At 43.7% G+C, this 26,903-nt stretch overlaps 1 protein-coding gene across 2 annotated transcripts in view; it reads left to right on the forward strand.

Moving 5' to 3' along the window:
* The first annotated feature begins 11,449 nt into the window (after positions 1-11,449).
* Positions 11,450-26,903, forward strand: part of LOC106578734 (cadherin-7-like) — a 115,205-nt gene continuing 99,751 nt past the window's right edge. For both annotated transcript variants that reach the window (XM_045702227.1, XM_014157864.2), the window contains exon 1: positions 11,450-12,032. In XM_045702227.1, coding sequence (XP_045558183.1) covers positions 11,796-12,032 — 237 coding nt within the window. In that variant the 5' untranslated portion in view covers positions 11,450-11,795. The remainder of the gene's footprint in view (positions 12,033-26,903) is intronic.

Below are 26,903 nucleotides of genomic sequence, written 5' to 3' on the forward strand. Positions count from 1 at the left end.
GCATCAACATACACTGTTTCATTCAGTTTCACATAATAATTTCGTATTTCATATTTGTTACATGTAATCTTTTGGTTCAACCTTAATGTATAATGAGCATCATCATCAAGAATATATCAATTTATAAGACTTGTTCATAAAGGATAAATTTGTTCATAAGAAGGGCCTAAGATCAAAGTCAATATTAATTTGTAAGTCGCTCTGGATCCAATTTGTAAGTCGCTCTGGATAAAAGCGTCTGCTAAATGACATAAATGTAAAATGTAAATGTAATATTCAGACCCCTAGGAGTCAATGCTTTTAGACAGGATATCCAGTAAGCCTCCCTTTGTACTGTAGTAGTAGGATCTCGATGTTACCTCCTCTCCTTGGTAGAGCAACATGCTCAATGCCTTTGCATTTGAGGGAGGAGATTGAATGGTTAGCTTCAACAAAGTGAGCTGCTACTGGATAGTCAATGTGCTTACACCTGATTGAGCTGCGGTGTTCAGCTATGCATTGTTTAATTGTCTTTTCGTTTGTCCTACATAGGCTTTTCCACATGAACAGGTGATGAGATAGATTACTCCCTTGGTCTTGCATGGGATGATACCCCTAACATGGATCTAAAAGCATAACCAAAAGTAAACCAAAAGTAAAAGACACAAAACAAACCAAAAGAACAGGAAGCATAGAAATAGCCCACAGAACACATTTGCAATCCATTGGAATTTAATTCCAATGGAATTCTAATTCTCATTGACAGCAAATCTAGGAAGTGGTAGATCTGTTCTGTGGGCTATTTCCATGCTTCTTGTTCTCAAGGTTTGTTTTGGGATCTTTTACTTTTGGTTTTGTACACCAGCTTCAAAAGCTGAAAATATATTTCACAGCGGTTTAGATGGTACAATGATTCTCTACACTATAATTGCTTGTTTTGTCACAAACTGAAATTAAACAAATTATTAGAATTTTAGCAGCCATGAAATGACTGGGCGATTTCTAGTGCATCTTTAATTAACAGCACAGCAAAGTTCAAATGGAAATAAAATGTCAGATATTTGTTTATTTATGCAGCAGATTAATGTATTATCACTATGCTTCATCTAATAGCATAACCAAATGACCTGGATTGCAGTTGAAATTACATTAAAAGTAAGTGGTGCAAGTGATTCATGCCATTTGATACTCTGCAGGGGCGCATTCAGCGGGTTTGAACATTTTGGGCCTTTCAGATAGAAATAGGCTTTGCAACTTTCAAGAACATTTGTGACTCACCATCTGGATTCGGTCTTATGAAGCAAAATTTGAAATTGTGTTTTTTACATTGGATAAAAGTAGAGACTCAGAGCTACAAAATATTATATCATGCACTGCATTTGACAAACAATGGGAAAATAATTCTGCTTTGAAAGCTGATCAACTTATAAACTCACTTTTGAGAAAATGGCCTTTGAATGTTTTGGTATCTAGTGAAGAGTTCTTCTTTGTCTACACCCATTCAGCATTGTTCACAACCTCTTAAGCTTTAGCCCCACCCATCTCGTTTCGCTCTCGGAGTGCACATTTGACACTCTGGCGATTATTTACCTATGGATAACATGAAAATAGCCTTACCAGCTCAGCTGGCAACACTTTCATTACGCTTTTTTGCAGACGTTTACTAGTTTCCTGAATCGGGTCACATTTGGGAATTGAACATGGCCCAGATTATTTCAGCAATTGACCCTTCGCCAAACTCCGCTCCAGGATTTTGGCCAACCAATCGCAGCACTCCAATGGATAGCAACTGTTGTCGAATCCGACTCCTCAGGCAGCTGTATTGAAGAAGTTTTGAGATGCTGTCGTCATGAAATGTAAATGATGAGGGATGGATGATGAGGAGGAGACCTGGTTGATGACTGTGGCATGATTTGGGAGCATTGAGAGGCCAGAGATACATGGACTAGTAAATTGGACTAAGGAACAGAAGATGGGTATTGGAGAAAGGTCATCAGTGCATGTTCTGCAAGTAGTTGAGCAGATGAAGGCGTGGCATGTGCGTGGTGAATGGATAGATGTGGTTATGGACAGCAAGGAAGAAGGAGAAGAGTTGAGTGCAGTGGGAAGATGTGTATTGAGGAAAAATGGTGCCAATTACAAACCCTATTCTGCTGTCTGATGGCTCAGAAATTGAACCTGATGAGAGTGAGGATGAATTATCTGTGGTGGCAGGTGTGGTGAAGACTGAGTCCGAGCCTCACCGCGATGGTCATGCAAAGGATGATTCTGACCCAGTCGGAGTGACATTTTTAGAGAAAGTGGATCCCTGCCTTTGGCTGATCCATATGTAGTGTCATGACTCTCTCTCCTTGGTGAGGATCAAAGGTGCCAGATCAGCTTGGCACATGTTTGAAGATAGTCAAACCCCTCTCTCCCACAGAAGAGGGAAAGGGGGGGCTGTGCCGGTCTTGACATCTTAACACTGGGTCGTAAATTTAAGCAGGTGGAAACCTTCCCTCTCTGCCTTTCAGTATCCACCAAGGAATGCTTTGTCTATAGAGAGTGGTTCTGTCTAAAAACTCTAACGTCAAAAGATTGGACATTAAAACAATATTTCTAACATAAAGAATGTGGGAAACAGTCGGTGGGGATTTAAAGAACTATCCTGTCGAAGTGTTTATTATTTTGTGATGTCATTAAGTATGGTATAACTAAATAACTGTATCTCTGAGTGTGTACACATTCTAATTGTCAGGTTTGCATCTAAATGTTGTATAAAATATATTATTAACCTGTTATGGATAGGGGGCAGTATTTTCACGGCCGGATAAAAAACATACCCGATTTAATCTGATTATTACTCCTGCCCAGAAACTAGAATATGCATATAATTATTAGCTTTGGATAGAAAACACTCCAAAGTTTCTAAAACTGTTTGAATGGTGTCTGTGAGTATAACAGAACTCATTTGGAAGGCCAAAACCTGAGAAGATTCCAAACAGGAAGCGCCCTCTCTGACCATTTCTTGGCCTTCTTGATCATCTCTATCCAAAACAGGGGATCTCTGCTGTAACGTGACACTTCCTACGGCTCCCATAGGCTCTCAGAAGGCGGCAAAAAGCTGAATGATGTCTTTGCAGGCCCTGGCTGAAAAACACTAGCGCATTTAGATAGGTGTGTAATAAATGTATCACTAGTCACACTGCCACTTTATATAATTATTACATACCATACATTACTCATCTCATATGTATATACTGTACTCTATACCATCGACTGCATCTTGCCTATGCCGCACGGCCATCGCTCATCCATATATTTATATGTACATATTATTATTCATCCTAGTGTCTGTGTTCTTTTGCCGAACTTAATATTTTATTTTTATTGGTCAGTCTGAGATATGGCTTTTTCTTTGCAACTCTGCCTAGAAGGCCATCATCCGGAGTCGCCTCTTCACTGTTGACGTTGAGACTGGTGTTTTGCGGGTACTATTTAATAAAGCTGCCGGTTGAGGACTTGTGAGGCGTCTGTTTCTCAAACTTTACACTCTAATGTATTGTCCTCTTGCTCAGGTGTGCACCATATGAAGATCTTCAAAGGTAAGTGATTAATTTTATCGCTATTTCTGACTTTTGTTATTCCTTTATTTGGTTGTAAAATGTTTGTATGCTTTTGTAAGTGGGGCGCTGGTATGCTTTCACCATAAAGCCTTTTTGAAATCTGACAAAGTGGCTCGATTAACAAGAAGTTAATCTTTAAGCCGATGTATAACACTTGTATTTTTTATGAATGTTTATTATGACTATTTCTGTATTTTGCATTTGGCGCTCTGCAATTTCACCGGTTCCGGGTTGCAGGCAGACTCACCCGGTTCCGGGTCGCTGACAGACTCCTTCAGTTCCGGGTCGCAGGCAGACTCCCTCGGTTCCGGGTCGCAGGCAGACTCCCTCGGTTCCGGGTCGCAGGCAGACTCACCTGGTTCCGGGTCGCAGGCAGACTCCCTTGGTTCCGGGTCGCAGGCAGACTCACCTGGTTCCGGGTCATAGGCAGACTCCTTCGGTTCCGGGTCGCTGACAGACTCCTTCGGTTCCGGGTCGCAGGCAGACTCCCTTGGTTCCGGGTCGCAGGCAGACTCCCTTGGTTCCGGGTCGCAGGCAGACTCCCTCGGTTCCGGGTCGCAGGCAGACTCACCTGGTTCCGGGTCGTAGGCAGACTCCCTTGGTTCCGGGTCGCAGGCAGACTCACCTGGTTCCGGGTCATAGGCAGACTCCTTCGGTTCCGGGTCGCTGACAGACTCCTTTGGTTCCGGGTCACAGGCAGACTCCCTCGGTTCCGGGTCGCAGGCAGACTCACCTGGTTCCGGGTCATAGGCAGACTCCTTCGGTTCCGGGTCGCAGGCAGACTCCCTCGGTTCCGGGTCGCAGGCAGACTCCCTCGGTTCCGGGTCACAGGCAGACTCCCTCGGTACCGGACTAGACACTGTTGCCGGATACTCTGGACTGCACACTGGTGCCGGATACTCTGGACTGCACACTGGTGCCGGATACTCTGGACTGCACACTGTTGCCGGATACTCTGGACTGCACACTGTTGCCGGATACTCTGGACTGCACACTGGTGCCGAGCTCTCGAGACTGGGCTGACGCACTGGACGCCTGATGTGTGGGGCTGCTAGAGGAGGTACCAGGCTGGATACACACACCCCAGGACTAGTGCGAGGAGCGGGAACAGGCTGAATAGGACTAGGCTGACTAATGGGAAGCTTGGGCCGGGTTGCTGGTACTGGTCGTGCCAGACTGGAGGTCCTCACTTCCGGGTTAGCACGAGAGGCGGGAACCAGAAAGACTGGGCATGGAGGCGCACAGGTGACCTTGACCGCATCGCCTGCACAACCCGTCCTGGCTGGATGGAACTAGCAGCCCTGTACGAGCGGGGTGCTGGTACAGGGCGAACTGGGCTGTGCAGGGGCCTGATGGTTGCCGTGCGTAGAGCGGGAGTAGGGTAGCCTGGTCCTAGGAGGCGTACCGGCGACCAGATGCGCTGCGCAGGCATCCTCCTACCAGGCTGGATGCCCACTCTAGCACGGCATCTGCGAGGGGCTGGAATGGCGCGCACCGGACTGTGCGTGCATATGGGCGAGATAGTGCGCTCCTCAGCGAAACACGGCGCCCTCCACCTCATACGCTCCTCCATATACTCACGGGTAGCTGGCTTATGGCTCTTCTTAGGCCTAGCCAAACTACCCGTATGCCCCCCCAACATTTTTTCTTGGGGGTGCCTCTCCGGCTTCCTCGCCAGCGCATTCCTGGCCTCATATTGCCACCTCTCAGCCTTAGCTTCTTCCAACTCCTCCCGTGGGCGATGGTATTCCCCAGCCTGGTGCCAAGGTCCAGCCCCGTCCAGAATCTCTTCCCAAGTCCATTCTTCACCATAGTCCATATACTCAGTGTTCCTCTCCTTTTTCCGCTGCTTGGTCTTGTTTAGGTGGGTGGTTCTGTCATAATTGTAGCCGTGTTGAATTGACCAAAACGCATCAGGAATGTGGATACTCATCTTTTTAATATTTTAGAGCAAAGTATACACAGAAAACAATAAACACGAACGACTCCAGACAGGCTAACAGGCTACTTACAAAATCATAGCAGTGTTAACACAACCACCCACAAACCCAAGTGACAAACATACTCCTAAATATATGACTCCCAATCAGGAACAACGATAACCAGCTGTCCCTGATCGGGAACCACACAGACCATCATAGAAACACAACACCCAGAACAAACATACACAGACATCTTCTGCCATGTCCTGACCAAAATACTACACAACTACACCCTCTGCTGGTCAGGACGTGACAAACTCAAAATAATCTCTCACAAAACCTAGTGGGAAAACCAACAACTTAAATATGATCCCCAATTAGAGACAACGATGACCAGCTGCCTCTAATTGGAGATCATCCCAAAAAACAACAACATAAAAATACAGAAACTAGAACCCCACATAGAAATACAGACACTAGACAAAACCCCCAACATAGAAAAAAGAAACTAGAACCAACGTAGAAATAAATAAACTATAAAAACACCCTGTCACACCCTGACCTACTTTACCATAGAAAATAAAAGCTTTCTATGGTCAGAACGTGACAGAACCATGACAGATTATGTGGAAATAGGAAGACAAGTGTGAATCATTTTGGTAATGTGGGTTATCAACAACAGTGATATTTGAGAGTCAATACTGGAATAAGCCATTAAGTAATCCGTATTCTCTATAGTTTAGGTTCTAATACAAGGTATTAAAGAAGGTGTGAATTATTGACAGGAATGAAGAAATCTAAATCACCCTGGACACAGTCGGGAGAGGTTTGGGAATAATAACTATTCATATAGCGACAGACGGCCCCGATTCTCCACTAGAGGATTTTAATAAAGCCATGGAGTCGCTGAAAGAAGCGCACTGTAACGTCTGCTTCCAACTCACACTCTCAAACACATAGATCCCCTGAACGCAGCTCACTTTCCAGCCTACTTTCCAGCTCACACTCTCAAACACATAGATCCCTGAACGCTCACACTCTCCAGATCACCTGAATTCTGATCACCTGTTCACACACCTGTATGTCATTTACACACACTATTTAGTTCAGTTCTTTGTACCCCATCATTGTGAGGTATTGTTTGTTTTGATACACATTCCTAGTTGGAGCTCTGGTTTTTCCCATATTCGTCCTCCCATGCATTGTAGTTTTTGGCCATCCTCACTAAAGATGCCTTTTGCCTATTCCCTGCCTGTACTTCTGCCTATTGGATTTCCTGTCATCAACCTCTTGCCTGATCTCCCGGACTACCTTATTAGCCTTTTCTCTGCCTGTACTGTTACCTTTTTGGAGCCACTGTGTATGACCTCCTGCCTGCCCCTGGACCCAGCTACCTGCCTCCTCCTGTGGTCCTTTACAATTAAACACCTGCTGCACCCTGCGCTTGAAACCAGCTCTCTGTCTCCCATCGTATTCATTACACGCACAAGCATTCTACCAATTTGGCTTGAATATAGGTAAGTAATAGAGGTACTTGGCTACAAAAAGACTGGGTATGTGAGTACATTGATAGAAATAGTACTTATTTTTTATGGCAGGTTTGAACCCTGTGATCAAAATGGTAATTGTGGGGGTAGTGGATGAAATAGAGCAGAATGTTTTGAGAGTGGAATATAACTCCGCTCACCTCGCAGACGTGCGAGGGGTTAATAGGTCCACAAGGAAAGTCACTAACTATAGTTTCAATGGCCAAGGTAAACCAAAGAAATGTAGCGAAAAAACATCAAAGCGTAAGGAGATAGCTCCCTGTTTTAGATGTGGGACTGTCAGACTTTAGAAGAATGAGTGTAAGTAGGAATGGAACCTGATGCATTTGGAGGGAATGTCGCTATGCAAGTATTTGCATTTTTCAGTTTGATTGATAGTGGGTCATAGAGATTACAGTCTTTATGTGAAGGAAGACGTATGAGATCACGTCTTACCCAACTTTTAATTGATGCCAGGATCAAATATCGCGGATTCCCTATGAGAAATTGGCTAAATTTGAAAAACTGATATTTTGGGTTGAAAAATCTAGGTTAAATGCCAGGGGAATGGATTCTTGATGTGACAAATTTTAATTATCTGGCCAAACACTCCTTGCAAACTCAGAGAGAGGGGGGGCGGGGGGGTTGATCTCATGAGACATTTTATGTGGTTTTATTTCTAGAATGTACGAAAGGGTGAAGGGTAACGAGGAATTAGCAAAGGGGTTACTAAACCTAAAATTAACTTTTCATTTTTTAAGTTAGTTCATGAACATTGTGATGAGGTGGTTATGGAGAATAGTACATGCTAAATAAAAGATACATAAACGTTGGTGGATTGAAACAAACATTTAATGATTGTAGTAAGGACAGTGGAGTTACAATTATCATGTTTGGTTTATAATTAATACTTTTGGATTGCTGATTAAAATGTAGCACAGTGAATGCTAACAAAATGTGCACTTTCTTTTCCAGAAGAGGGGGTTTCATTATCTCTCGTTGAAATGTCCCCGGAGACTGTGGTATTGGGGAGAGCAGTTAGTGATATTCAGCAGTTTTAAGTATAAAAGTATCTAGATTAGGCCATAAATTGAGTTCGAGATAAGTGAGGCCTGTTCATGTGTTTTGACCTACGGTTTACCACGTACACACAATTTACTGGTTACGAATATGCGTTAGTGGTGTTGATACTGTGGGATTTATTTTGGATGGGGTCTTTCAATTCAGTTTGAACCTCTCTAGGGGGTGTGGGATGGTAGCATCCCACCTGGCCAACATCTTGTGAAATTGCAGAGTGCCAAATTCAAAAACAGAAATACTCATTATAAAAATTCATAAAACATATAAGTGTTATACATCGGCTTAAAGATTAACTTCTTGTTAATCCAACCACGGTGTCAGATTTCAAAAAGGCTTTACGGCGAAAGCATACCATGTGATTATCTGAGAACAGCGCCCAGCAGACAAATCATTACAAACAGTTACCAGCCAAGTAGAGGAGTTACACAAGTCAGAAATAGTGATAAAATTAATCACTTACCTTTGATGATCTTCGTATGATTGCACTCACAAGACTCCCATTTACTCAATAAATGTTTGTTTTGTTCGATAAAGTCCCTCTTTATATCCAAAAACCTCCATTTTGTTCGCGCGTTTTGTTCAGTAATCCACAGGCTCAAAGGCAGTCACAACAGACGGACCAAAAATCAGAAAAGTATGAGTAAAGTTCATAGAAACATGTGAAATGATGCTTATAATCAATCCTCAGGTTGTTTTTAGTCGTAATAATCAATAACATTTCAACCGGACAAAAGCTTCTTCAATATAAAAGGAAAACAAGAAAGTTGTGCTCTTGGTCGCGTGCATGAAAACCCTCGGTGACACTGAATGGTCCAGTCATTCAAAGTGGTCTTAATCCCTCTTTTTTCAGAAAACAAGCCTGAAACAATTTCTAAAGACTGCTGACATCTAGTGGAAGCCATAGGAAGTGCAACTTGAGTCCTAAGTCAATGGATACTGTAATGGCATTCAATAGAAAACTACAAAAATAAAAACATCCCACTTCCTGGATGGATTTTTCTCAGGTTCTCGCCTGCCATATCAGTTCTGTTATACTCACAGACATTATTTTAACCTCTCTGGGCTAGGCGGGACGAATTCGTCCCACCTACGTAACAGCCAGTTGAATCCTGAGGCGCGATTTTCAAAACATTTGAAATGCTTATTACTTCAATTTCTCAAACATATGACTATTTTACAGCTATTTAAAGACAAGACTCTCGTTAATCTAACCACACTGTCCGATTTCAAAAAGGCTTTACAACGAAAGCAAAACATTAGATTATGTCAGCAGAGTACCAAGCCAGAAATAATCAGACACCCATTTTTCAAGCTAGCATATAATGTCACAAAAACCCAGAAGACAGCTAAATGCAGCACTAACCTTTGATGATCTTCATCAGATGACAACCCTAGGACATTATGTTATACAATACATGCATGTTTTGTTCAATCAAGTTCATATTTATATCAAAAAACAGCTTTTTACATTAGCATGTGACGTTCAGAACTAGCATACCCCCGCAAACTTCCGGGGAATTCGCTAAAAATTTACTAAATTACTCACGATAAAACGTTCACAAAAAGCATAACAATTATTTTAAGAATTATAGATACAGACCTCCTCTATGCACTCGATATGTCCGATTTTAAAATAGCTTTTTGGTGAAAGCACATTTTGCAATATTCTAAGTACATAGCCCAGGCATCACGGGCTAGCTATTTAGACACCCGGCAAGTTTAGCACTCACCATAATCAGATTTACTATTATAAAAGTTTGATTACCTTTTGTTGTCTTCGTCAGAATGCACTCCCAGGACTGCTACTTCAATAACAAATGTTGGTTTGGTCCAAAATAATCCATCGTTATATCCGAATAGCGGATATATTCGAAATATTCCATTACCGTACTTCGAAGCATGTCAAACGCTGTTTAAAATCAATTTTTATGCAATTTATCTCGTAAAAAAGCGATAATATTCCGACCGGGAATCTCCTTTTCGGCAAACAGAGGAAAAATCACAAAGACGGGGGCGGCCGGGGTCACGCGCATAAGCCCAGTGTCCCTTGATCGGCCACTTGAGAAAGGCGATAATGTGTTTCAGCCTGGGGCTGGGATGACGACATTCAGGTTTTTCCCGGGCTCTGAGCGCCCATGGAAGACGTAGGAAGTGTCACGTTAGAGCAGAGATCCTTTGTAAAAGATAGAGATGGCAAAGAAGTTCAAGAATTGGTCAGACAGGCCACTTCCTGTAAAGGAATCTCTCAGGTTTTGACCTGCCATTTGAGTTCTGTTATACTCACAGACACCATTCAAACAGTTTTAGAAACTTTGGAGTGTTTTCTATCCAAAGCCAATAATTATATGCATATTCTAGTTACTGGGCAGGAGTAGTAACCAGATTAAATCGGGTACGTTTTTTATCCAGCCGTGAAAATACTGCCCCCTATCCTAAAACAGGATATCCTTCACGTTGGAATAAAGTGATGAAGTCACAGTCACAGTATGCTTCTTAGTTAATACTTCTCCAAAGGTGGTGTCACTGAGATAAGGAGTAATGAAGGCCTAGACAACAGTTGGTCATAAGTCTATTTCACTACTTCCACTACTTCCTAATTGCATGATTGGTTGTTGGTAGTCATTCCCATGCAGCAGCATGATGGTGGCTCAGTAGCTCAGGCAGAGATCCCATTGCATGTTCTTATGTGGCGCTCCGTAGTCCTCACAAACAGACTGCTGGGTGTAGAGGTCAGAACTGGAGCCAGTCTGTCACATTGCTGACAGTTCAGATTTACTTTTTATCTTGTGGATGAGGGCTTGCCACACAGATCATGTGCCTTGTTACCGTCAGGTGGAGAGCCATAGCGCTATTACTTTGTGCTCTTATACAAAGTTAAAAACCTTGGAAAAGGTAAAGCCTCAGTAATGGGAATTCAGTATGAAAGAAGGCTGAACGACACTTAATTGTTATTCCGACCACCCGTTATTGTTTCCCTGAATGTAGAAATTGCTTTGCTTGTGTACATTGAAAAAACAGGTAATTTTTCCTCAATAAAAATATGAATAACATTTGACCTCACTCAATTTGGTTTTGTCATATTGGGAATGTAGGTTATTATGTAGAACTATATGGGCCCCTGCAGGACGTTATGTTGATTGTATTTACCATATTTTCATTCTTGGTCAATTTCTTTAACAGTGGTTGAAAAATGTCGTTATCATTGCTTTAGCAAGCTGTCTAAAGTGACTGCGGTCACCGAGGCAATTTTGCTGATGGCAGTTTCTTTCTCTCTTTCTCGCTCTGTCTTTCTCTCTCTCTCTCCTCATCCCTTTATTCTGATAGGTGCCAATTACTCCACCTCTGTGGTGAAGAAGCAAGCTTCCCTGTCACTATTGACCCCCCCTCTATCCACCTTCAATGTCAAATCTCGGTCTCCAAAGTGGAGAGAATTACCAAGGCTTTTGTATACAATCAAGACCAAGGAACAGCAGCACTATTCCTGTACACAGAGCTTGACTTTTTCCCTTTTCTACAATCAAAGCTCTCTTCTTCAAGGTTATATCCTCTTTGTCTTTTTTCTTTTTTGGAAAACATTGGGTCAAGAGGACAGTAGGAAGCAGGCCCTGAGGATTTTTACATTTTCTCCTCCGCTGTGTGATTTTATTCTCTCCTGTGCTTGGTGCTTGTTGGAGGGGGCCTAAATGAGGTGGTTTGGCTCAGGAAGCTTGGGGAGAGCAGGAACTCTCCTTGCTCTGCTGCTTCCCCTCTGGGAGCTGGGCTGCTGGGGGTTGATCTCCGCCTCTGGGGGCCAGAACCAGGCACAGCACACTATTGTAGGGCCCTGGGAGATGCTTCGCAGGCACAAACGCAGCTGGGTATGGAACCAGTTCTTTGTCCTGGAGGAATACACAGGCGAAGAACCTCTGTATGTTGGCAAGGTAAGTGTTTGTATGTTGTCAAGGTAAGTGTTTGGACTTAATGTGTGTTTATATACAAGTGTGGATGAAAAACAAACAAGAGCTAGTGTTTAACTTCACCATATTTTCAGATAACATATTACAAGATTTAAACACTCTGATCACATGTACAATATGTAAAGAAAATTCACACTAACTGCTTATTTGTTTCGTTAAACACATCCATATCTATTTTCAGAATAGGTCAATTAAACTAATGTTCCAGAAATTAGTCACTCTCTCAAGTTCAATGTATTCCAAACAGATAAAAAAATTTTTTTATCATTAAGTATCCTTAGTGATCATTTGAATGCTGTTGTTTTTTTGTTCTATATATATATAATTAAAACATTTTTTAGGTGATTTTGTTCAGTGTTGAGACACTCTCTTTCAAGTGTTACCACTCTATCAGCAACACACAGCAGGTGCTAGTAGTAACCACAGCTAATTTGACCACCACATGTAAGTGGACAGTTCCTCAGTGAGGGCCTGAGCTCATATTGAGAAGATGGGCTTTATTTGGTTTTCCTGGATATCTGTTTTCTTGAGGAATTTTCTGTTTTTATTACCAAATCAGGTTTCAGCTTTCCACTAATCTGCAGAATAATAACTCTGGTCTGCATGTGTTTGCAGGCTCTGCACTCTAACTCAATTCCTGACAGCCAGTAAACTAGATAAGTCGCACAAGCAGCAGAAATAAGATGATTTGTAACTCTCCTATCATTTCCTATTGAGTGCTCGAGCGGTTAAATATAGCATTTAAGGAAAATACATATGCAGACCTGTTTAAAGGTTTCCAGCTATATGAAATGAAGGCAAGTTGTTTCCACTTCACATCTTGTTTAAAGTCTTGTGTGTCTTAAAGTATATGCAGTATACCATTAGATAGTATACTGCATATACTGTATTGGACTCAGGGATTATGTATATTTTACTTACAAGTACTTACTATGATTGTGACAGGGAAAAAATATGTTTCTGTATTTTTGTCTTTTGTTAGTCATTTCATTGCTTTCTTTGTACAGTGCTGACATTTAAAAGTTGGAATGAGAGCAGTGCAAAAAGTCAATCTGGGTTACTGATTTGAACCTTTGGCTGGAGAATTTCACCTGCCTTACACCTGGTATTAGTGCTGGGTGATATGGCGAAAAATTAATATCACAGTAGTTTTACAAAATTTTACTGTATGACGGTATTTGACGGTATTTTATGTTTTGAATAATACAAATTCTAAATTTGCTTTATGAGTTGTGCGTGACCTTAGGGTGGCAACAAATTATTCTAAGTGATTTCAATGGGTCTTTCTCCATTCTTATTGTTTTATACTGTTCAATACAACTTCAAACAAAAATGATTTTTTGCATTGTCATCAGTTTCTGCATTTCCTGCACTATATATATATATATATATAAGGTCCCACAGTTGGCAGTGCATGTCAGAGAAAAAAACCAAGCCATGAGGTCAAAGGAATTGTCTGTAGAGCTCCGATACAGGATTGTGTCGAGGCACAGGCCTGGTGAAGGGTACCAAAACATTTCTGCAGCATTGGAAGTCCCTAAGAACACTGTGCCCTCCATCATTCTGTCACGTCCTGGCCAGTATAAGGTTAATTGTTTTTGTAGTTTGGTCAGGACGTGGCAGAGGGTATTTGTTTTATGTGGTTCGGGGTGTTGTGTTTGTGTAAAGGGTGTTTGATTTAGTATTTCCGGGTTTTGGTTTATGTTTAGTTAAATCTATGGTTAGTCTAGTGTGTGTGTTTCTATGTTTGGTTGATTGGGGTTGGGACTCTCAGTTGAAGGCAGGTGTTGTCTATCTGCCTTTGATTGAGAGTCCCATATATTAGGGTGTGTTTGTATGTGTTATTTGTGGGTGATTATTCTGTGTATAGCCTTGTGCCTTACCAGACTGTTTATTTGTCGAGTGTTCGTTTTTTTCGTTATTTTGTATGTTCATTTTTGAGAGTAATTAAAAATCAAGATGAGCATTCACGTACCTGCTGCGTTTTGGTCCTCATTCACCGACAACAACCGTGACAGAATCACCCACCACTCAAGGACCAAGCAGCAGAAGAAGGAGCAGAGGGAATTCGAGTTGGACTGGCGGGAGAAATGGACCTGGGAGGAAGTTCTGGACGGGGCCGGACCTTGGCACCAGGCTGGGGATTATCGACGCCCACAGTGGGAAATTGAGGCAGCCAAGGCGGAGAGGCGGTGGTACGAGGCCAAGTACGCGCTGAAGGAGAAGCACGAGAGGCACCCCCAAGAAATTTTTTGGGGGGGCACACGGGTAGTTTGGCTAGGCGTAAGAAGAGCCGGAAGCCAGCTACCCGTGGTTATATGGAGGAGCGTATGGGGTGGAGAGCGCTATGTTTCGCTGAGGAGCGCACTATCTCACCCATACGCACGCACAGTCCGGTGCGCGTTATTCCAGCCCCTCGCAGGTGCCGTGCTAGAGCGGGCATCCAGCCTGGTAGGAGGATGCCTGCGCAGCACATCTGGTCGCCGGTACGCCTCCGAGGACCAGGCTACCCAACTCCCGCTCTACGCACGGCTACCATCAGGCCCCTGCACAGCCCAGTCTGCCCTGTACGGGCACCCCGCTCGTACAGGGCTACTAGTTCCATCCAGCCAAGACGGGTTGTGCAGGAGGTAAGATCGAGACCGACTGTGCGCCTCCATAGCCCTGGGTTTCCAGCTCCTGTCTCTCGTGCGGACCCGGAAGTGCGTCAACCCAGTCCGACTCGTCCTGTTCCCGCTCCCCGCACTAGCCTGGAGGTGCGTGTACATAATCTGGTAAGCCCAGTACCAGCACCACGCACCAGGCTACAAGTGCGTCAACCCAGCCTCGCCAGTCAACAGTCTTCATCAGAGCTGCCCGCCAGTCAACAGTCATCATCAGAGCTGCCCGCCAGTCAACAGTCATCATCAGAGCTGCCCGCCAGTCAACAGTCATCATCAGATCTGCCCGCCAGTCAACAGTCATCGTCAGAGCTGCCCGCCAGTGAACAGTCATCGTCAGAGCTGCCCGCCAGTCAACAGTCATCGTCAGAGCTGCCCGCCAGTCAACAGTCATCGTCAGAGCTGCCCGCCAGTCAACAGTCATCGTCAGAGCTGCCCGCCAGTCAACAGTCATCGTCAGAGCTGCCCGCCAGTCAACAGTCGTCAGAGCTGCCCGCCAGTCAACAGTCGCCAGAGCTGCCCGCCAGTCAACAGTCGCCAGAGAGGTCAGACTGCGCTGAACTGCCGGAGTGGTCAGACTGCGCTGAACTGCCGGAGTGGCCAGACTGCGCTGAACTGCCGGAGTGGCCAGACTGCGCTGAACTGCCGGAGTGGTCAGACTGCGCTGAACTGCCGGAGTGGTCAGACTGCGCTGAACTGCCGGAGTGGTCAGACTGCGCTGAACTGCCGGAGTGGTCAGACTGCGCTGAACTGCCGGAGTGGCCAGACTGCGCTGAACTGCCGGAGTGGCCAGACTGCGCTGAACTGCCGGAGTGGCCAGACTGCCCTGAACTGCCGGAGTGGCCAGACTGCCCTGAACTGCCGGAGTGGCCAGACTGCCCTGAACTGCCGGAGTGGCCAGACTGCCCTGAACTGCCGGAGTGGCCAGACTGCCCTGAACTGCCGGAGTGGCCAGACTGCCCTGAACTGCCGGAGTGGCCAGACTGCCCTGAACTGCCGGAGTGGCCAGACTGCCCTGAACTGCCGGAGTGGCCAGACTGCCCTGAACTGCCGGAGTGGCCCGAATTGCCAGACTGCCCAGACTGTCCCGAATTGCCAGACTGCCCAGACTGTCCCGAATTGCCAGACTGCCCAGACTGTCCCGAATTGCCAGACTGCCCAGACTGTCCCGAATTGCCAGACTGCCCAGACTGTCCCGAATTGCCAGACTGCCCAGACTCTCCCGAATTGCCAGACTGCCCAGACTGTCCCGAATTGCCAGACTGCCCCGACTGCCCCCCGGCGATGCCAGACTGGCCCGACTGCCCCTCGGCGATGCCAGAGTGGCCCGACAGCCTGGAACGGCCGGAACCAGAGCCACCTCCAGAAATAGGTGGGTTGGGGATGGGGGGTGTAGCACAGTGCCGTCGTTGACGGCAGCCACCCTCCCTTCCCTCCCTTTAGAAAAGGGGAATTTTTTTTTTGGTGTTGCTTGGGGTTACTTTTTAAGGTGCTTCTGGGGTAGCACCTTTAAGGGGGGGTACTGTCACGTCCTGGCCAGTATAAGGTTAATTGTTTTTGTAGTTTGGTCAGGACGTGGCAGAGGGTATTTGTTTTATGTGGTTCGGGGTGTTGTGTTTGTGTAAAGGGTGTTTGATTTAGTATTTCCGGGTTTTGGTTTATGTTTAGTTAATTCTATGGTTAGTCTAGTGTGTGTGTTTCTATGTTTGGTTGATTGGGGTTGGGACTCTCAGTTGAAGGCAGGTGTTGTCTATCTGCCTTTGATTGAGAGTCCCATATATTAGGGTGTGTTTGTATGTGTTATTTGTGGGTGATTATTCTGTGTATAGCCTTGTGCCTTACCAGACTGTTTATTTGTCGAGTGTTCGTTTTTTTCGTTATTTTGTATGTTCATTTTTGAGAGTAATTAAAAATCAAGATGAGCATTCACGTACCTGCTGCGTTTTGGTCCTCATTCACCGACAACAACCGTGACACATTCTTAAAAATGGAAGAAGTTTGGAACCATCAAGACTCTTCCTAAAGCTGGCTGCCCGGTCAAAAGGAGGTCAGGTAGGTGACCAAGAACTGGTCAGGTAGGTGACCAAGAATGGTCAGTCTGACAGAGCTCTAGAGTTCCTCTGTGGAGATGAGAGAACCTTCCAGAAGGACAACAATCTTTGCAGCACTCCACCAGTCAGGCCTTCATGGTAGAGTGGCCAAACAGAAGTCACTCCTCAGTAAAAGGCACATGACAGCACACTTGGAGTTTGCCAAAAGGCACCTAAAGACCACGAGAAACAATATTCTCTGGTCTGATAAAAAAAGATTGAACTCTTTGGCCTAAATGCCAAGCCTCACATCTGGAATGCTTCACATGCCACCACCATGCTTCACCGAAGGGATGGCACCATCCCAAGCATGGTGGTGGCAGCGACTGGGAGACGTATGTGGCAGGGTCTACAGAAAATCACGGATTACAAAATGAAAACCAGCCCCGTCACGGATATCGACATCTTGCTCCCTTACAAATTAAAAGACTTCTTTGCGCGCTTTGAGGACAATACAGTGCCACTGACATGGCCAGCTACCAAAGATTGTGGGCTCTCCTTCTCCGTGGCCAACATGAGTAAAACATTGAAACGTGTTAACTCTCGCGAGGCTGCCGGCCCAGACGGCATCCCTACCCGGGTCCTCAGAGCATGCGTAGACCAGCCATCATTAAGCTTGAGACCCTGGGTCTTGACCCCGCCATGTGCAACTGGGTTCTGGACTTTCTGACAGGCCGGCCCCCAGGTGTTGAAGGTAGGAAACAACTGCACTGATCCTCGACACTGGGGCCTCACAAGGGTGCGTTCTCACAAACTGAAATGGTCCACCCACACAGAGAGCATGGTGAAGAAGGCACAACAGCGCAGGAGGCTGAGGAAATGTGGCTTGTCACCTAAAACCCTCACAAACCTTTACAGATGCACAATCGAGAGCATCCTGTTGGGCTGTATCACTGCCTGTTACGGCAACTGCACCACTTTCAACCTTCAAGGCTGTCCAGAGGGTAGTGCGGTCTGCACAACTCATCACCGGGGGTAAACTTCCTGCCTTCCAGGAAACCTACAGCACCTGATGTCACAGGAAGTAGAGACATAAAAGGATCTCTAAGGTCAGGGCGTGACACCTATATTGGCATATATACAGCTCTGGAAAAAATTAAGAGACCACTGCAAAATTATCAGTTACTCTGGTTTTAGGTATGTGTTTGGGTAAAATGAACATTTTTGTTTTATTCTATAAACTACTGACAACATTTCTCCCAAATTCAAAATAAAAATATTGTCATTTGGAGCATTTATTTGCAGAAAAATGACAACTGGTCAAAATAAGAAAAAAGATGCAGTGATGAAAAGAAATTAAGTTCATATTCATTTTTAAACAAACAATACTAATGTTTTAACTTAGGAAGAGTTCAGAAAACAATATTTGGTGGAATAACCCTGATTTTCAATCATGCGTCTTGACATGCTCTCCACCAGTCTTTCACATTGATGTTGGGTGACTTTATGCCACTACTGGCACAATTCAAGCAGCTCGGCTTTATTTGATGGCTTGTGACCATCCATCTTCCTCTTGATCACATTCCAGAGGTCTTCAATGGGGTTCAGGTCTGGAGATTTGGCTGGCCATGACAGGGTCTTGATCTGGTGGTCCTCCATCCACACCTTGATTGACCTGGCTGTCTGGCATGGAGCATTGCCCTGCTGGAAAAAAACAATCCTCAGAGTTGGGGAACATCGTCAGAGCAGAAGGAAGCACGTTTTCTTCCAGGACAACCTTGTACGTGGCTTGATTCATGCGTCCTTCACAAAGACAAATCTGCCCAATTCCAGCCTTGCTGAAGCACCCCCAGCTCATCAACAATCCTCAACCAAATTTCACAGTGGGTGCGAGACATGGAGAGGTCTACAAGCCAAAGTGTGTCGCACCCACTGTGAAGTTTGGTGTAGGATCGGTGATGATCTGGGGGTGCTTCAGTAAGGCTGGAATCGGGCAGATTTGTATACTATGGATGTAGCCGATCTGTGTATGGACCCTAAAACATTTTGTATAAATATTAGTTCCGAACAGTGGTTTTAATTGTTCTAGCTAAAATGTTTACACGGGTAATGAATGAGTTAAGGAAATGTGACTATTGCATCTGAAACTGCTATTAAATGAACGTTCTGATTCAGTAACCTACAGCCAGGGGATGGCTACATTACGGGCACATTGTTGTTCTGCTGTTTTTATTTGTTGCTTATATGGTAAGTACGTATTTGTAGCATGAGAAATATAAGAAAAAGCTTTTACTACCGCCAGTACAGGCATTGTAAAAAATACAATGCCTGTCATTAACAAATTGCGTGGTATCAGTTGTCAGTTTCTAATGTGCTTGAGAGATGTAGTGATGTCCCTTTCCCAAGGCCTAATTTATCTCTCCCCATCACTAGTTGCTCCAGTTTCGAGTGCCACACCCCCACCGAGGTATTGGGATTGAGTCACTGTCTCCATATTGATGTAAGCGTGTACTCATGTATCAGTCTGTATGTGAATTGACAAAATTAATGACCGCAATTATGCCAAAATAATGTAGTGTGATTTCATCATCATTTTGGACTCTTCTGTTCCCGCAATTCTTGAGTAAGAATATCTATACACTTATAGGCTGTTCGTTATTACACAGTAAGTCACTCTTAATAATGATCTATACTGAGTCAATAGTGCCACTGTGCCAGCCATGGATAGTCATAATTTGACATCTGTTTGCAAACAATCTGACAGACCCCTTAATGGGATCTGGTAATTTTTCTAAGCAGAAACAGTATGATATATGATATAATGAGAGGGAAATGGGAAGTCATCACTTTGGCCTGGCTGATTCTGCCCCCACTGCATCTGCAGCCCTGCTTGGCTTTAATGCATTCTGGCAGATTGTGAAATTCAGAAGCAAATTTCTCATTATGCCTTGGCACTATGCCTGGGGTAAGTGCACTGTCCTGGAATAACCTGCTGTCACAGCAAGCCGGTGAAAACATACATTAAAGACACTCAAAACTACACAGTGTCAACTGCAAATTGGTGACACGCATATTTAAGCAAGTGGGAATGGCGTCGTTGGAGTAGCGCTTACACTTAACGGACGCTCGGCGGTAAACATTACATCAGTGTATGGTGATTATCGTTTTGTGCACAGGGTGATCGAGTGACAAAATATTTGCAAGTACCAGTGTGGAGTCTGGGCTGAATTAGTTATCTAAGTAGGCATGCAATTCAGTATACATTTTATGCCGAATTAGTTGTCAACTTTCATGTCTAAGCTTTAGATTTTGTGTCTTGGGTACACTTCCCTGAATGTGTAAAGAACTCATTTTTTTTTTTAAGCCATTTTACAAACTTTGAAAAACGTACCCTGTGTTATACTGACTCTGTTATACTGCGCTTGCTCACATCAAATGGACTGTCGTAGTGCACAACAGACAGGACCCTTGTGCTGCAGCTCACTTATTTTTAGAGCCCGCTTCCAAAAGCGGAAACCTGAATAACCATCCAATTAATGGATAACCTTCTTTCCCCTTTCTTCCCTTAATGGCTGCTTTCAGGGCAGTATTATGCATGCTTTTTCCTGCCAAAGACACAACTACGGGCACAACTATAGAAGCAGGAGATCGTAAAACATCTGTGGATGTGCAGCTGGAAAGTTGAGCTTAAAGTAGACTTGGACTGAGTTCACAACTAAGCAAAGTAAACATCATTTTGTAGTAACTCTATCAACAGGTAGTCTGTAACTTCAAAACAAATGGATCTGCAGCTTGGGCTTTACTGATCACCTTCAGTTGCAAGATGCTTTCCACCCTTTAGCTCTTAGATGAAGCATTCCTACTCTGGTGGCAAACATACTCTGCAATAATCCTATAACGACAGTCGTTACATTTTGAAGAATTCACACACACAATCACACACACAGACACACACACAGGAACATGTGTCTGAGATATTAAGATCAGCTCACTCATTAGCATTCTGTTAGAGGTTCCCTTTCAAATGTATTAGCGTCCTACAGCCCGGCGTGCTACAGTGTGCTTCGACTGAGAGGTCAGTCCCAATCGTATCCACTCACTCTCTCCATTCACTTACCACAAACCCATGAGATAGTGCCGTACTGTATGGCTGCCGTCTTGAGAGTTCTGACCCAATTTAACAATTTTGTGACTATTTTGGCCTTTATCCCCCAGAAAATACATGAAATGTATCTGCTATCATTTCTTATGATCAACAAATACTTTTGAACATCAGATCAGCAGATACTAACCTCAATTTTGGCTTCGACTGATCATTCCTGGGCTCTTAATGTACCTCCGATCCAATCTATGTGCTACCTAAGAGGAAAGGTCGGGTGCCCTGTTGAGACTAAGGCAAAGGGAAAACTGGCCACCACTTCCGTCCATTCTATTGGCCAATAAAATGGATGACCTCCGGGACTATTGTAACTGAGATATCATCCGTTTCTTTTAACATGTCTTTCGGGCAAGACACCCCGCATGGCTATCCAACTCGATGGATTCACTATTCTCTGAGTGGACAGGTAATTGGATTCAGATATATCCAGGTGGAGAGGGCTATGTCTCTTCATCAACAACAGATGGTGTGCAGACTCTAGCGCAGTAGGTCTTGACCTATTGTTCACTCGTCTTGGAATACCTGATGGTCAAATGCCAACCCTTCTACCTCCCGAGAGTGTTTTCATCTGTTACAATGACTGCTGTATATATTCCACCTCACGACAACACATAACAAGCTGACACTTAGCTATGAGGCTATAAAAAAGCAGGAAACCATGCACCCGGAAACTGCTTTTCTTGTTGCCAGTGATTCCGCATCACTAAGATACATGATGCCCAACTTCTATCAACACGACCACTGTTACTCAACCCACAAGCAAGCATACATGGCCATCCCTTGTCCCTCCAAATCAGATCATGTCCTGTTTACAAACAGAAGCTCAAACAGGAGGTACCCGGGATGACCTCCATAGAGAAATGGTCCTCCAAATTGGAGGCAACAGTATAATGCAGGACTGCCTTGCTAGCGCTGACTGGAGTATGTTTTGTGACTCTATCGATAGCATCGACGAGCTAACCAGATCTGTCTTGGGCTTCATCAGGAAATGCATCGTAGACGTTGTCCCCACAGTAAAGGTTCGCTGCTTCCCCAATCAAAAGCCCTGGATTAGTAACGAGGAACACGTTAAACTAAAGGACAGAGCTACCGCACACATGTCTATCCCAGCCAACCACAAGGCCACGGCTGCGGACACATACAAGTAAAATAAGTCCAGCTACAACCTACGCAGAGCCATCAAACACGCAAAAGGAAAATATAGGAACAAAGTGGAATCCTATTACACGGTCTCCGATGCTCAATGCACGTGTTCTCAGAGCATGTGCAGACCAGCCGGCGGTCATTTTCAACCTCTTCTTGTCCCAGTCTGTAATCCCCATGTCTCAAGCTGACCACCATCATTCCTGTTCCCAAGAACTCTAAGGCTACCTGCCACAATGACAATAAAGTGCTTTGAAAGGCTGGTCATGGCACATATCACCTCCATCATCCCAGACACCTTAGACCAGGGATCTCCAACATTTTCTAGCCTGATGCTACTTTTAAAATATGAAAGATGTTACACATTTTTCTCTAGTTTTCTTCTCCTCTCCCCTGCAACTCTCCCCTAGGCCCTTAGTGTACAAGATAAAGTAGTAGACTATGTTTTCTGTAGGTGACATGGTAAAATAACGGGGGCCCTGTTTTTTCCCCCCAAGTTCTGTTGCATTTTTTTCAAAATGTAGTTCTGTTTTATTTTTCCTGGTTTTGGGTTTTTCACCCTCAAAATTACAATTGTTCATAGAGAAACAACGGAATGGGATGTTCTGAGTCGAAGTCAATGCTTAAATCACATCAGAAGACCACATTTATATATTTTTGGTGTATTTTCCCATTAATAGCGCATCTGTCCCTAATTTCTCATCTAGTGTGACATCTAATGTGCCGGTCGAGCGATGGCTCTTTACTGCTGCTGCTCATTTTATGGAAAAGTGTGCAAATAACAAATAATAGATACAAATGATGTACTTACTCATTACATACATCAGCCATGTAAGCCTACTTTGCAGTTAACATTCAATTAAGAAGATTTTGGGGAAAGTATCTATTTTAACACACATGACAGATATCACATCAACTGGCTACTAGTGATAGGCATTCCTAGTCTTTTCTGTGAGCCGGAACATTTGGCTCCGTTCACCTAAAAGAGCCGTTCATTTGGCTCCCAAATGGCTCTTTATTCAGTAATGCTTAGAAATTGACCTAAAACTATGAAAACAATGTCAATCTCTATTTTAAATCCTAAAATGTTGCCTACCATTATGTCAGATTATGAAATGTGAGTTCAAATAATTGTTTATCTTAAAACGCAGTGTGGACCAGAATGATGCTCTCTCCTCATCTTCTCCTTATCTTCAGAGAATGATTTTTATAATTTATCTGCAGATAATCGCTGTGTGGAGCTCAAAAGTAATAGTAAAAGTATGCAAATCATGGAGCCAAAAGAACGTCTCTTTCACCTATGCGATTCGCTTCCCGACGATTACCAAAAAGAGCCCTTCAGAAAGAGCCGTCCATTCGCGAATATCCTATCACTACTGGCTACACACGGAGTGATAGACAAATGCCTGTTTGCCTTTTTAAGCCAACAGTGGCTAACTAGGGTTAAATAGTAGCTGGGAGCTTGCGGTGTCTGATATTGTGAGATTTGTTTATGACAGTTTGCACGTGGAACATGTGAAAATTGCATGTACTTTCAGAATAATTTGTTGAGCTACTCATAGGTCTACCTGTTGGAGACCCCTGCCCTAGACCCACTCCAATTTGCATATCGCACCAACAGATATACAGATGATGCAATCTCAATTGCACTCCACACTGCCCTCTCCCACCTGGACAAGAGGAATCCCTATGTGAGAATGCTGTTCAACGACTACAGCTCAGCGTTCAACACCATAGTGTCATCCAAGCTCGACACCAAGCTCGGGAACCTGGGACTGAACATCTCGCTCTGCAACTGGATCCTGGACATTCTGACAGGCAGACCCTAGGTGGTGAGAGTAGGCAACAACACCTCGGCCACGCTGACCCTCAACACGGGGACCCCAGGGATGCGGGCTAAGCCGCCTCCTGTACTCGGTGCACCAAGGCTCAGACAAACAGACTCCGAAACAGCTTCTATCCACTGGCCACAAGACTGTTAACTTCTTTGGGATAGGGGGCAGTATTTTCACGGCCGGATAAAAAACGTACCCGATTTAATCTGGTTACTACTCGTGCCCAGAAACTAGAATATGCAGACAGACCACCTGTTCTCCTGAAAAATGTCTTGATAAACTTGGGAATTGATTTTTCTGTCGATGACAGCAAGCTGTTCAGGCCCTGAGGCAGCAAAGCAGCTGTATGGATACTTTACTGTTGGGGTGAGGTTTTTGATGTTGGTGTGCTGTGTCTTTTTTTCTCCACACATAGAGTTGTGTGTTCCTTCCAAACAACTGAACTTTAGTTTAATCGGTCCACAGAATATTTTGCCGGTAGCGCTGTGGAACATCCAGATCCTCTTTTGTGAACTTCAGACGTGCAGCAATGCTCTCTTTTGGACAGCAGTGGCTTCTTCCGTGGTGTCCTCCCATAAACACCATTCTTGTTTAGTGTTTTACGTATCGTAGACTCATCAACAGAGATGTTAGCATGTTCCAGATAACTGTCCAAGTCTTTAGCTGACACTCTAGGATTCTTCTTAACCTCATTGAGCATTCTGCGCTGTGCTCTTAACCTCTCTTAACCTCTCTTAACCTCTCTGAACCTCTAGCCAACAGCCAATGGCATCGCACGGCGCGAAATACAAAACCAACTAAAATACCACAATTAAATTTTCTCAAACAATCAACTATTTTACACCATTTTAAAGATAACCACGTTGTCCGATTTCAAAAAGGCTTTACAGCGAAAGCAAAACATTAGATTATGTTAGGAGAGTACATAGACACAAATAATCACACAGCTATTTTCAAAGCAAACATATATGTCACAAAAACCAAAACCACAGCTAAATGCAGCACTAACCTTTGATGATCTTCATCAGATGACACTCCTAGGACATTATGTTATACAATACATGCATGTTTTGTTCAATCAAGTTCATATTTATATCAAAAACCAGCTTTTTACATTAGCATGTGATGTTCAGAACTAGCATACCCACCGAAAACTTCCGGTGAATTTACTAAATTACTCATGATAAACGTTGACAAAATACATAACAATTATTTTAAGAATTATAGATATAGAACTCCTTTATGCAAACGCTATGTCAGATTTTAAAATAGCTTTTCGGCGAAATCACATTTTGCAATATTCTGAGTACATAGCTCGGCCATCACAGGCTAGCTAATTTGACACCCACCAAGTTTGGGGCAACCTAAACTCAGAATTACTATTAGAAAAATTGGATTACCTTTGCTGTTCTTCGTCAGAATGCACTCCCAGGACTTCTAATTCAACAACAAATGTTGTTTTGGTTCCAAATAATCCATAGTTATATCCAAATACCTCAGTTTTGTTTGTGCGTTCAGGCCACTATCCGAAGGGTAACGCGCGAGCGCATTTCGTGACAAAAAAAATCTAAATATTCCATTACCGTACTTAGAAGCATGTCAACCGCCGTTTAAAATCAATTTTTATGCTATTTTTCTCGTAAAATAGCGATAATATTCCAACCGGACAATGTTGTATTCATTCAAAGACTGAAAGAAAAAAATGGAGAAGTCTCGTGAAGGTACATCTCAGTCTCACTGTCCCCAGGCAGGCCACTTACAAACTCTGCTGCTGTACTTTGCCCAGAGACAGACACGTCATTCCACTTTCTGAACACTTTAGAGAGCCAATGGAAGCCTTAGAAAGTGTCACGTAACAGCACAGATGCTGTAATGTCGATAGAGATGCAACAGAAGGACAACAAATTGTCAGACAGGGCACTTCCTGCATGGAATCTTCTCAGGTTTTGGCCTGCCATATGAGTCGTGTTATACTCACAGACACCATTCAAACAGTTTTAGAAACTTTAGATTGTTTTCTATCCAATTATATGCATATTCTCATTTCTGGGCAAGAGTAGTAACCAGTTTAAATCGGGTACGTTTTTTTATCCGGCCGTGAAAATACTGCCCCCTAGCCCCAACAGGTTAAAGTAATCTTTGCAGGACAGCCACTCCTAGGGAGAGTAGCAACAGTGCTGAACTTTCTCCATTTATAGACAATTTATCTTCCCATGGACTGACAAACATCAAGGCTTTTAGAGATACTTTTGTAACCCTTTCCAGCTTCATGCAAGTCAACAATTCTTAATCTTGGGTTTCTGAGATCTCTTTTGTCCAAGGCATGGTTCACATCAGGCAATGCTTCTTGTGAATAGCAAACTCAAATTTCTGTGAGTGTTTTTTATAGGGCAGGATAGCCTAGGGGTTCACATACTTTTACCAACCTACACTGTGAATATTTAAATGATGTATTCAATATAGACAAGACAAATACAATAATGTGTGTGTTATTAGTTTAACCTGTTAGGGCTAGGGGGCAGTATTTGCACGGCTGGATAAAAAAATTTACCCGATTTAATCTGGTTACTAATCCTACCCAGTAACTAGAATATGCATATACTTATTATATATGGATAGAAAACACCCTAAAGTTTCTAAAACTGTTTGAATGGTGTCTGTGAGTATAACAGAACTCATTTGGCAGGCAAAACCCTGAGACATTTTCTGACAGGAAGTGGATACCTGATGTGTTGTATTACCTTTAAACCTATGCCATTGAAAAACACAGGGGCTGAGGAATATTTTGGCACTTCCTATTGCTTCCACTAGATGTCACCAGCCTTTACAAAGTGTTTTGAGTCTTCTGGAGGGAGATCTGACCGAACAAGAGCCATGGAACGATGATGGCCCATTAGAAACCTGGCGCGCGAGTTCATGTTGGGTACCCTCGTTCCAATACGTTATAAAAGAGAATGCATTCGTCCACCTTGAATATTATTCATGTTCTGGTTAAAAAAGGCCCTAAT

The sequence above is a fragment of the Salmo salar genome, chromosome ssa19, assembly GCF_905237065.1.
Source record: "Salmo salar chromosome ssa19, Ssal_v3.1, whole genome shotgun sequence".
Classification (NCBI taxonomy): Eukaryota; Metazoa; Chordata; class Actinopteri; order Salmoniformes; family Salmonidae; genus Salmo; species Salmo salar.